Source organism: Balaenoptera musculus, chromosome 14 (genome assembly GCF_009873245.2).
Source record: "Balaenoptera musculus isolate JJ_BM4_2016_0621 chromosome 14, mBalMus1.pri.v3, whole genome shotgun sequence".
NCBI lineage: Eukaryota > Metazoa > Chordata > Mammalia > Artiodactyla > Balaenopteridae > Balaenoptera > Balaenoptera musculus.
In genome coordinates this window covers 74926120-74939201 of record NC_045798.1, presented here as the reverse complement: position 1 = coordinate 74939201, position 13082 = coordinate 74926120, and the positions used below count along the sequence as shown (strand labels likewise).

Here is a 13082-nt window from a genome sequence, read left to right as displayed (position 1 = left end):
CCCAGGAACATCCTTCCTTCTTCAGAATCCTAGGGCTCTTTGTCTTACACAGAGGCACATGCTTTGGCCGTGCCTTTGTTCTACAGAACACTAGGCCTAGGGCTAAGGAAAACAGCACGCTTACACATCCAGAGGGTCTGTCCATCATGAACAAATGATTTACTGCTCGCCATATGAAAACATGGACTTTCTCTTCTGAGAGTTTGAGAAAAATCAAAGGAAAAGTGAAATTAATGGATCAAAGAGAGCTTGGGCAACAAACTGAACAAAGACATTCGCTTTCCAAAAGCATGTTTAAACATTTTATCTAAAAAAATCTTCCCAAAGTTTATAAATAGCGCCTAGCTATCAGATCCAGCTTCAACCTTGGAGAAGTACTTCCAGCTTTATGACTGAGTTTATGGGCCTGTGGCCAAACGGGTTTGGAGTGGAAACATTTCTTTTTTTTGTCATCTGGCTTTATTGTTATTTCCTTCTGAGGCCACACTATTTATCTGGGTCATGGGGTTACTCAATCAATCAAATATTTATTGAATAACCAGACAACCTTTGGAAAAATTAGATTTGGACCATATTGTATTTCCTATCTGCCTTAAAGTCTCAAGGCGGTTGAGATCACTAATGCTTCTCTTCTGTTTTGAAGCTTAGAAAAGCATCCACTTGGTTAGAAAAGGAGGAAAACATACAGAAGCAGATATGTTCCTATGACATTTGACAAATAAAGTATCCACACATTCAGTTGCCCCATTCCTGTATCTGTTTATGAATGTTTCTCTCCATTTTAGCTGTTTTCTCTGTACTATGTTGACCGTGCCAATGACATCCACTTGAAACTGGGAATTAAATTTTGGTCTCCTTAATTTACTGTAGGAACAGGTCCCTAGAGACTATAAGTCCAACATAAATAGTGTGTGTGTTGGGAGAAGAGGATATACACGCATATTTCTACTAAATGGGTGTGGAGAGAGTCCCTAGGGCTATTTACCAATCTTTCTGCTTCTCCGCTTTCTGGGGACATGGAAAGATTTCACTTCTCTGCCCACTTGAAGTTAGGGTTGGCCATCTGAGTAGCCAATGAAATGTGATCAGAAATGAAAGGTCCCACTTTGGGGCGGATGCACCATTTTCCATGTTCCTTTCCATCCTGCGTGGCAACCGGTCACGTTTCAGTTGGTAGAGATTCCACCAGCATGGGTCCAAGGGTGAGGACAACATAAAGAAGTATCCCCCCACTGACCTGAGATGGACACGTAGCAGGAGAGGAAAATAAGAATTTGTTCTAGGCCACTGAAATATCGGGGTTGTTTCCATGTCGGGGAACAGAAGGTTTCCATGTGCCCCTGTGACAGCCCCCAGACTTTATGAGGACAGACGCTTCTTTGATCAGGACCTCGCCCTGTGTATCTCTTCATCTGGCTATTGGTTCGTATCCTTTAATGTCCTTTTGTAATAAATCAGTAATCTAGTGAGGAAATGGTTTTCCTGAGTTTTGTGAGCTGTCCTAGCAAATTAATGGAATCCAAGGAGGGGGTCATGGGAACCTCTGATTTGTAGCCAGTCCGTCAGAAGGCCAGGTAATAACCTGGATTTGGGGGTGGTATTCTGAGGTGGAGGGGGTAGTTGGGACCCCCAGTTTGTAGCCGGTACCTCAGAAGCATGGGTAACAGCCTACACTAGTGTCTGAAGTGGAGGGCAGTCTTGTGGAACCAAGCCCTTCACCTGTGGAATCTGATTCTATCTTTGAGTAGATAGTGTCAGAATTGAGTTGAATTCTCAAGACACCCTGTTGTCATCTGAGAATTGCTTGTTGGTGTGGGGAAGCTTCCACACACACAGGTCGGGTTGCAGTTGAGAACCCTTTTAAAACATTACAAGAAAGAGGTGAGCTCAAAAAGAAATGGGCTCATTTTCAAGCAGGAAGGAACAAAATAAAGTTAAGGGATTTAAAAGGCTAAAAGAAGGCTCAGTCCTAAATAGCAAATGATAAAATGAAGAAAACTTAAAGCAGCAGGGACAAATTAAAACTCGACCCAATATCAAAGGACAAATTGCCCCTAAAAAAAAAAAAAAAAAAAAAAAAAAGGGCAAATTAATGGTATGTATGATCATCGCACTCGTTGCTAAAACCTGTTAATGAATTAAGCCGTCTCTGAGTAAAATTCCCATTAATGGTGTGTCCAAAAAATCCTTTCGCTTGTACAAAATGGCTCAAGAAAAAGAGATGAAGCTTGCATGTGACTCTCTGTGAGGCCTGATGGCTTCAGGGAATAGAAATTAAACCGATAAAAAGAGGCATAGGAGCAAGAAAGCAAAGAAATACAATAAATATGAGACGTGTCTGAAAAGAAACTATAGCTATCGGCATTTGGAGCTGACTGGAAGAAAATGAGACAGGCTGGGACCTGGGACCCTTTGCTCCAGTGCTGCAGTGCTTACACCTGGACACAACAAAAGACAGAGAAACTATAAGGGACTAAAAATAACTAATTGCATGCCTGCGCAGTTGGGGCAAATTCTGGACAATGAGATACAAAGAGACCAAAAAGCCCAACTGCCACTTCTGAAGAGCTGGGAGCAAAAGCAGGGGATGGGGAACAATAGCAGGGTACCGCCCATGCCCCCTGCGCACAACACCACCTAAGGGGTGAGCAAACCTCCTAAGCCACCCCTGCGGCCCGACCCCCTGGACACAACCGTACCCTCACCCCATATAAGGAATCAGCTTGACCCCCACCTCTGCAAGTGAGCTAGCTAGGGAACCTGTTGTTTGGTCTCACTCCCCGCTGCTGCAGCAGGGGCCCCAATAAAGCCTTGCCTGAATTTCTTGTCTGGTCTCTGATCAATTTCTATTGAGGAAGGAGGCCAAGAACCCTGGTCGGTAACAAAAATATACAAGAAGCTATGTTTTTGACAAAAGAAGTATTAATCAGCCTGGACAAAAGAGATGGGGCTTATTTATGACCTACCTGACTTCGGGATTCTACTCATCTCAGAGCAGGATGGGCTGAGAAAGCCGCTCATCCCAAAGAGGAAATATTCTCATTGCCCACTTCACGTGTGGCCGCGGAGAATAATGAAAAAGAACTCGAAGAAACTGGAACCAGGCTTCAGGACGATGATTGGGTAAGAGCTTTTCCCAGGAAACAATATCAGAACATAATCAAGGGACTTCCCCTGACCCCAGGTAGGAGCCCTCAAAATGTCTGCTATTGACCAGTATCTACCATGGGTCTCTCATGCTCTCATTTCTGAATGGGGGTCCTTATTGTAGTTATCCTGTCCTTGTTCTACCATTGAAGGGTGGTTGTGTGGAGGGCAGATCATGTGACTTTGTTGTTCATAGGTCCCTGAATCAGTAGGTGCTATATCCAGACCTGATGTAAAAATGGCTGTGCATCTCCCCAAATCCTGGGTTTAGAACTAAAAGCTGTATTGAGATGAAACTTGCTGGCATATATTCCTTGGAGGAAGAGATGAGTGTATATGGCATGCGGAAAGGAAAGTGAACTGAATATTCAGTAGCAAAAAGGTAAAACTCTAGTAGTCATTAGGGCTGTTCCCCAACAATTCCAGTTCTTCTCTTTCTAAGCATTAAAGGGATACAGCATCTTGCCACCTTGATGTTTAGCAGGCCATGTGATTTGCCTTGGGCAATGAAACAGGAATGAAAGTGACTTGTACCACTTTCAGGCAGAAGGCTTACATGCAGTACAGTTGACCTCTGAACAACACGAGTTTGAACTGTGTGGGTCCACTTCAAGGGGGATTTTTTTCAATAAGTACATACAGTACTACACCACCGCAGGTGCTCAACCAAGGATACCGAGGGCCTCCTGTGGGACTTGAACATCTACAGATTTTGCCACATGCAGGGCTCCAGAACCAATCCCTCGCTGGATACCAAGGGACAACTGTACTTGATTTGCCATTTTCCCTTCCCCCTACCATGGCAACCAGCGATGTTCTAGAAAGTGGAGACTCTGGCAGCCTAGGCCCCCGAGTAAGGACAATGCAGAGTAGAAAGTCATGCTCAAAAATAAAAGAAAAAAAAGGAAGTCCTGCTCACCCAAGATGCACATGTAGCATCAATGAGAAATAAAACTTTGTTGTTTTAAGCCTCTAGGATGTTGGGGTTTTTTTGTTTTTTGTTTTTTAAACTGCAGTACAAGCTGGCTAAGGCTGACTAATGTAGGTGAAAATGTTTAAATTGAATATTAAACTCTGAAAAGGTTCTCCTCATAGATAAAAGGCAGTGTCCCTTAACAGATAACCTTGCTTTTACTGAGCAGTTCTGCTAGTTGGTTCTCCTAAAATTCTGTTGAAATTTTAGTGAAACAAATGAGATATTGTTTTTTTTTAACTGAAAACATTTTAAATTTTTATACAGTTTTTAAAGGTGACTTTCCATTTATAGTTATTACAAAATGTTGGTTATATTCTCCATGTTGTATAATACATCCTTGAGCCTATCTTGCACCCAGTAATCACCTCATTATGGAATACCAAAAATGTCCCACGCTCTCACTGTCTGGTAACATCTTTTTCTTACCTTCTTGACACTTGTATTATACCAAAATTCAACAATATATTCAATTTTATTTGTTAAAACTCACTTGTCCTAAGATAATACACAATATTTTTAAATAGATGAAAGAAGACAAACACATTTATTTTTATATATTTATAGGAAGAGGAGAGCTGTCCTGAAGCATTTGGTGTGAATTAAATTACTGCTGTTGGGCTTCCCTGGTGGCCCAGTGGTTAAGAATCCGCCTGCTGGGCTTCCCTGGTGGCGCAGTGGTTGAGAATCTGCCTGCCAAGGCAGGGAACACGGGTTCGAGCCCTGGTCTGGGAGGATCCCACATGCTGCGGAGCAACTAAGCCCGTGAGCCACAATTACTGAGCCTGCGCGTCTGGAGCCTGTGCTCCGCAACAAGAGAGGCCGCGACAGTGAGAGGCCCGCGCACCGCGATGAAGAGTGGCCCCCGCTCGCCACAACTGGAGAAAGCCCTCGCACAGAAACGAAGACCCAACACAGCCATAAATAAATAAATAAAAAAAAAAAAAAAAAAAAGAATCCGCCTGCTAATGCAGGGGACACGGGTTTGAACCTTGGTCCGGGAAGATCCCACATGCCGCGGAGCAACTAAGTCTGTGTGCCACAACTACTGAGCCTGTGCTCAAGAGCCCGGGAGCCACAACTACTGAGCCTGCATGACAAAACTACTGAAGCCCACGTGCCTAGAGCCTGTGCTCCGCAACAAGAGAAGCCACCGCAATGAGAAGCCCACCCACCACAAGGAAGAGTAGCCCCCGCTCACCGCAACTAGAGAAAGCCTGCGCGCAACAACAAAGAGCCAACGCAGCCAAAAATAAATAAATAAAATAAATTTAAAAAATAAATAAATAAAATAAATAAATAAATTACTGCTGTTGAACACTAAATCAGCATGTTAATGGTACGTGTTACCTACAGTGTGTATGATTTTGCAAAAGATAAGAAAACATTCTTCAAATCAATGCTGTATTCCTCTTCTGCAAAGTCCAAGGACATAATATTAATTAATCTTAATTCTATGAAAGTTAATCTGAGAGAAGTCAAGATAATCGAATTGAGGATTGTTGCTTTCTGATGATCTAATTTGCTTCAGGGGATAGGGTTTACAAAATGTAGAGAAGTGGAGAATTAACAGATTTCCTTCAAATCCCAGATGTGTAAAGCAAACTTTTGGCAAGTGCTGAACTATAGTTAGTTCGTGATGGGATTCTTTGACAAATGCCTGAAATGTGTGCATCTTCACTGTCTTCTCTTTTGTTAGTATTGTCCCTTCAGCTTGGAATGTTCTCTTTTTCTCCAACCATCAAAATCCCACTTGTATTTCCAGATCCAACTAAAATGCTAATCCTTCATGAAACATTCGATAGAGGCAATAATGATAATATAATAGATTATATTTTTAGTTAGAAGTAAGACAATAATATTTAGGTTCCCATGTGCCAGACACTGGGTTAATGCTTTGGGTGATTATCTCACTTAATTCTCATTGTACGCTTATGTCTTGGAACTGTTCTTATCTGCATTAGTCATTCATTGGCTCCGAATTCCATAATTACAGAAATGCTCCATCTTGTCTTTGCAGCAGATCTACCTGAGTTTGATTCCTAACTCAAAAATTCACTAGACTAGCTGTGTGATCTTGAACAAATTATTTAACTTTTCTAAATCTACGTGTACAAGGAGTAATAGAACTAAAAAGTCATGACCATAGGTGTGGTCCTGGGATGGTCCTTCATCAACAACCCAGGACGCCCTGTGCCTCCCTTTTGTGTTAAAGCCCATGTCATCTTGGTTCTTGGCTTACTCTTTTATTTTGGTAGAACACATCCTCCAGATGCTTTTCTAGAAAGTAAACATGAGCCAGAAGGCTCTGTTTGTGAGACCTCACATGTCTGCAGTTTTACTGATTTGATTGCTTCTTTAAGGTGGCTGGAGCCTCCTCTTCCTGACCTCTGCTGGAGGATTCATCTATGTTAATTGGCTTGTTTCTGGGTTTTCTGCCAGCTTAGGTTCTGATGGTCTTTGGTTTGCCAAGTCAGTTCCTATTTATCCCTGTGCTTTTCCACCTTCTGAGACTGTATAGCTGTCTTCTCTTCTCAGTCTCTTTGTTCTTGTGGGGTTATGCTTCTTTTAAAATCCCTTTATTGTAATGCAATTCTGTTGGAATTTTAGCAGGAACACAGATACCCACAATTATTCAATCCACTATATTTGATCAGAAGTGAGGACTTGTTCTTTTAGCATGAAAATTTAGAAGGACAACTAGAGTTCGAGAAGGTCATACCTCTTTTGCAGAAAGGTTGGGATATAGAAAGAGGAGTTGGGGAATGGAGTGAATGATTCTCATTTGGAACAAACTGATGTTGAAGTGCCTCAAGGACATTCAAATTGCGATTTCTCGCGGAGACCTTCGGATAGAAGAGCCTGGAGCTTAGGAGATAATTCTGGGTTAGATAAGGATACATGCAAGCTATCAGTAGGGAGGAGACAGTGGGTAAGTGTGTGAGGAGAGCAAAGGATGGAGGACAGAACATCAGTAAAACATCAGATAAAAGAGAGCATTTTGTAAGGACTAGATTATTACCCAGGATTTTGTTTTGTTTTGCTAAATACTTTCCAGTTTCTGGGGTTACAAAATATATTTTAAAGCAAAGCTTCAAACTCCCCTCTTTATTTTTCAAATAGACTTAATTTTTTTGGAGCAATTTTGGGTTCACAGCAAAACTGAGCAGAAAAGTACAGAGGGTTCTTCCCATAATCCCCTGCCTCCACATTCACACACCCCCTCCACTATCAGCTTCCCCCACTGGAGTGCAACAGGGGTTATAATCAGTGCACTACACTGACACATCCTTGTCGTTCACTTCCAGCCAAAGTCCATTGTTTATTCTATTCAGTGCTCACTCTTGGTGTTGTACCTTCTATGGGTTTTCACAAATATATAATGACATGTATCTGCCGTTATACTATTGGACAGAATAGATTCACTGCCCTAAAATTCCTCTGTGTTCAATTCTTTTTAGGGAGCTGGGCAACTTACCCTGATCTCCAGTACTGCTTTCTGAGTCTTAGCCTTCATGAAACCAGCACAGTGAGATAATGGAGGGTTGCTCCAAAAACTGTGGATTACCTTAAAAAGTCTAAGTGATTTATAGCACTTCACTAAAAACTCCCCTCCTCCTTAAACACCCACAGACTGCAGACAGGCTAGAACCAGCCACCTCACCACAGAAATGGGTCATCCTAGCTCATGATCCAATAAAAGCTGACAGGAAGCCAGACACTCTTGACTACAGTTCCCAGGCAAAGTCACACGTACACGTACCACATTCAAATGTAGCATATGAAACATACTCTGAGGGGGGGGAAAAAAAAAGCTAATCACTTAAAGTGGGAGAATTTGCCCCTGTCACAACAATGATTCCATAAATCATTGCCCAGGACGTGGCCCCTTTGAAAGGAATTAGAGGAATACAACTCTCAACTGATGATGAGAGTTTCTCTGGTGGGGTTGAAAGAATTCTCAGGAAAGAGCTTTGAATCTGCACAGGTGGGTGGCAGCTATTATGGTTAGGAGCTCAGCGTTCTGTGCCATGAAACAAGACAGAGACAAGTTTGATCTGAAAACATTTAAGGGCAAGTGTCACCGATCATTCACCAAGATGACGGAGAGATCACTGTGGGGCCTTGTAGACGGATTCTGAGTGAAATTACCCCACATATATCCTATGATTCTGCGAGGACAATGGCTTTCCATCTTGGCTGCTCATTAGAATCACCTGGGGAACGTCTACAACTAGTGATTCTCCAGGTGTCCTGGGTAGAGTCCTGATTTAATTGGACTGAGTGGCGCCTGGGCATCTGTCTATCTGAGTTTCCTTCTGGTGAGTCTACATGCAGCCAAGGTTGAGACCCAGTGTATGAGTTAGCTTTACCTGTGCTCCCAATAGCTGAGGAAGGTCCATTCAGATGTCAGCATCCAATGGCCACAGGGACCCAGTAAGTAACGAGGCCGCAGTAACATGATTTTTGTTGCAGGAGTGTTAAGTGAACATCCTCACATTACAGATAAGGAACCAAAGCCGAGGGAGGTGAGGGCCCTCACTCAGGGTCATGAAGCAATAACTGTACCAGCTCTAGAATCAAGTTCTCCTCTAGGGACCAGACTTTGCTCTTTTGCTTTTTTGTCACGTGTTCTAGTCCACATTCCATAAATCAGCTCACCTGGCGTGTTTCAAAAAGCCCTCGTGTGTGAGCACTGAGAGGGGCCTCTGTCTACATTCTTGACTGTGTATTAGGGGTTTGTTTCACGCAGAGGTGGCTGGGGGTAGGCAGGGATGGAGGGAAGGATCCGAATGGATGAGGATTTGATGCCCTGCCCCTGTTGCCATCAGAGCAACTCACAGTATATTCTGGTCTTCCAAAGAAAAAAAATTTTGAAGGCAAGTGTCCAATGCTAAGAAACAGAAAAGTAATATTAAAAGTAATAATTGAGTCCAACTAATCCTCTAGTGTTATCAAAGAGAAAACAAGGCCAAGAAGTTAAGACATTTCCAAGCCTCAAGCAGATGATGGCCCAGTCAAAAGTAGCCTCTCACTCTGTATCCTTATTTTCGTAGTTATAACCACGGACCATGAAGTGACCAAAAGTTTCAGAATGATGCTAAGTAACAATGATAGTGAGCATTACCATATTATTTCTGATTTTATTAAAAACACAGTGTTTGAGTGTGAAGCCTCATTGTAGTCTAGATGGATCTGTTTAGTGATGTGAAGAAAAAAATTTGTTACAAGAAAGTTCATTAGAGTTAACGAGAGCATTATAAGCATCTGCAAGGATCACATGATTTCTCTCTTATTTCAGCTATAGGTGTGAAATACTAACAGACTTCCAAAAATCAAACCTCTTCGGATTTCCAGGTAAATACTTCTTGGTCGTGGTGGCTTACTCTTTTAATACATTCATTTTATTTTAACTTTTCATTTTGAAATAATTATAGAGTCACAGGAAGTTGCAAAGATAGTACAAAGGATCCCAAATTCCTTTCACCCAGTTACAGTTTATGTTAACTATAAAACAGTATCGAAATCGGAAAAATTGACCTTGTTACAATAGGCAATGTGTAGTTTTCTCTCTCTCTTTTGTTACTTTCATAGTATTTTTTTGGTGATTTTTTTTATTGTGGTAAAATATAACCTAACAAAAATTATCCTTTTAACTGTGTTTAATTGTACAGTTCACTGGTGTTAAGTACCTTCATAATGTTGTATAACCATCACTACCATCCATTTTCCATACTTTTTCATCATCCCTAACAGAAGCTCTGTACCCATTAAAGAATAACTCCCATTTCTCCCTCCCTGCTACCCCTGGTAACCATTATTCTACTTTCTGCCTCAGTGAATTTGCCTGTTCTAGGTCTTTTAATGTGCTCTTGATTTCAATTTACAGTTTTGCATGAATGTCCCTATTTGTATAGTTTGATCATTTTGGTGCTTTACCAGCTACTCTGTGTAGCTGAGAGCGTCACAAATACACACATTGGGGAAAAGAAGATGTTGGTCAAAGCGTTATAAACTTCCTGTTATAAAGATGAAAAACATCCTGGGAATCTAATGTACAGCATGGTGACTATAATTAACAATACCATATTATATACTTGAAAGTTGCTAAGAGAATAGATTTTAAATGCTCTCACCACTACCACATAATGGTAATTATGTGAGGTGACGGATATGTTCATCTTATTGTGATAATCATTCACAATAGAAAAGTGTATCAAATCACCAGGTGGCACACCTTAAACTTACACAATGTTATATTGTCAATTATATTTCAATAAAGCTGGGGACAAAAAGGTAGAAGCAGTTGAAGGCCCAAACCAAGCTGCTGACTTTATTTCCTCCTCCCATGGAAGATGCAGACCCCTCCCTTCTCAATCAGGAAGCCCAATTACATTGATCGATATTAGACCTTTTTAAAACAGGCAAAAGGAAGAAATGTCGTGTTCCCTTTTATAGACTTGGAATCAAATGTAAGACTGCTTAGCTTTACAAAGAAAGTGACTGTTCTCTTAGCCAGCCCTGGAAATGGTTTAAAGATGAGACATCACATTAAATACAAACAAATGGTATATAATAAAGGATAGTTTATTTAACTGACTCTGTTATCTTTATCAGGAATCATGAGTACCTTGACTGTTCGGTAGATTTCATAAAATGGTTTGTGCTTTTCTTTATTCTTTGCTTAGGCAATACTCTTTCTAGCCTTTTTATGACTCCTAACGAGGATAGTAAGTTATAACATGAGACTAGATTTTCCAAAATGTGTTCCAATAGATGTTGTGGGGAGGAAAAAAGAAATTTTCTGTGGCCAAATACATTTGGGACAAATTGGATTAAACTAATTTAAATGAGTTTCTTTGCTACACGATTTCTCAAACCTTTAATATGCTATGTGTAGTATGACTCTCCAGGGCATGTAGCTTGTAGTGTTTCCAAAACTGATTTTTCTGTAGAATTCCTTTTTCGGGGCCAGCTTATAAGCTAGGTGCCAACAGAACACACTTTAAGGAAATCAAAATTAAGAAGAAAATAAGCAACAAAGGCATATTATGTAATTTGTTGAACATCAGTGGGCTTGAGTAAGTTGACAGACTTCAGCTGTAACATATGTCAATCTGGTATATTCAGGAATGTGTTAGTTTTCAAATACAGTAGATGATTAGGGCATACTGCCAACAGAGAGCTGGCAGTACTATCAATGATTAGTAATGAAGTAAAGAACGAGCCTGTGCATTTGTCATACGGGTGCAAAACCATTTTGAGTTTTCTTAGGAGTGTAATAAAGCTGCGTTATTGCTTAGAACTTGTGAAAAGATTTAAAACAGAAGAAGTTGTCTTGGACCTCAGTAAAAGGACTTGAGGAGCAATATCACCAATAAGTGAAGTAAAAGTTTTGTATTAAGAGAATAATTGTGCTGTCACCCAAAAAACAGTCCTTAAAGATATATATGTGTGTGTATGTATATATATCCACATACAGGTGACCCTTGAACAACACGGGTTTGAACTGCATGAGTCCACTTATACGCAGGGTTTTTTCAATAGATGTGTACTACAGTACTACACTATGGCGCAGTTAGTTGAATCTGCTGGTGCGGAACCACAGATACAGAGGGCCAACCATAAAGTTATATGCAGGTTGTCGATTGCATGGAGGGTCGGCTCCCCTAATGTCTGTGTTGTTCAAGGGTCAAATGTATGTAGAGAGAGAGATTGATTTTTAAGGCACTGGGTCATGTAATTGTGGAGGCTGGCAAGTTCAAAATCTGCAGGACAGGCCAGCAGACCAGAGATCCAGGGAAGAGTTAATGTTGCAACTTGAGTCTGAAGGCAGAGTGTAAGCAGAATTTTCTCTTCCTGGGGGAGGTCAGTCTTTCTTCTCCTAAGGTCTTCAATGGATTGGATGGGGCCCACCTCATTGTGGAAGGTCATCTGCTTTACTCAAAGTCTGTTGATTCAAATTCTCATCTCATCTAAAAAATACTTTGACAACAATATCTAGACTAATGTTTGACCAAATATCAGGGTATTGTGACCTACCTAGTTGACACATAAAACTAACTAACCATTACAGTGACCTATGATATAAACTATCAAAATTATGTAAGCTTAAAATTATCTGTGTCAACTTCATGTTGGGTCCCTAAAATATCTTAAAAATTAATAAATCCATCAGTAAAAATATTCTGTGAATCAGCCAACTCTTCTCTTGAAATCATTTAGACCAGGGGGTAACCAAAAATGGCCTGTGGCCTTGTTTTTGTATAGCCTGGGAACTAAGAATGGTTTTTGCATTTTTAAATCATTAGGAAAAAATCAAAAGTAGAATAATATTTCATGGTTCATGAAAATATCATGAATTTCAAATTTCAGTGTCCATCAATAAAGTCTTATTGGAACTCGGTTCCTTCACTTATGAATTGTCTATGGCTGTTTTGCACTATGCTGACAAAGTTAAGTAGTCGTGACAAAGACCATACGGCTCCCAAGGCCTAAAATATTTACCATTTGACCCTTTAAACAGAAAAGCCTGTTAACCCCTGATGTAAACAAACAAGTAAGAGAAAGAAATTTTAATATGTTACTGGATTGAATTGGCATCCGATTACAGGCTGAAGAAGACATGTGGAAGATGAGTAGGTATAATGGGTTATTTGCAACAGCAAAGGATGATCTACCTTCTGTAGAATAGTTAAGCCCCAAATAATGACTTTAATGATATGAATTCTATGCTTTTTCTTTGGGTAGAGCAGGAAGGACAGTTTCCCTCAGTTAGCAACTGGTATATATCCTACATTTTCTTGATCCATTCATCTGTTGATGTGAATACTGCTTTGTGAATACTGTTGCAATTTTCATGGGAGTGCAGATATCTCTTTGATATCCTATTTTCATTTCCTTTGGAAATATACCCAGCCTTCTTGGCCACCTGAGATAGCAGTTTCCTCACAAGTCAAGC

General features: G+C 40.7%; 1 protein-coding gene across 1 annotated transcript in view; it reads left to right on the top strand.

Annotated features, from left to right (window-relative positions):
• LOC118906741 (serine/threonine-protein kinase MARK2-like) overlaps positions 1 to 13082 on the top strand; it is a 53273-nt gene that overhangs the window by 19167 nt on the left and 21024 nt on the right. Inside the window, exon 2 of the mRNA XM_036874305.1 lies at positions 2994 to 3123. Within this exon, the coding sequence (XP_036730200.1) occupies positions 2994 to 3123 (130 nt within the window). The remainder of the gene's footprint in view (positions 1 to 2993; positions 3124 to 13082) is intronic.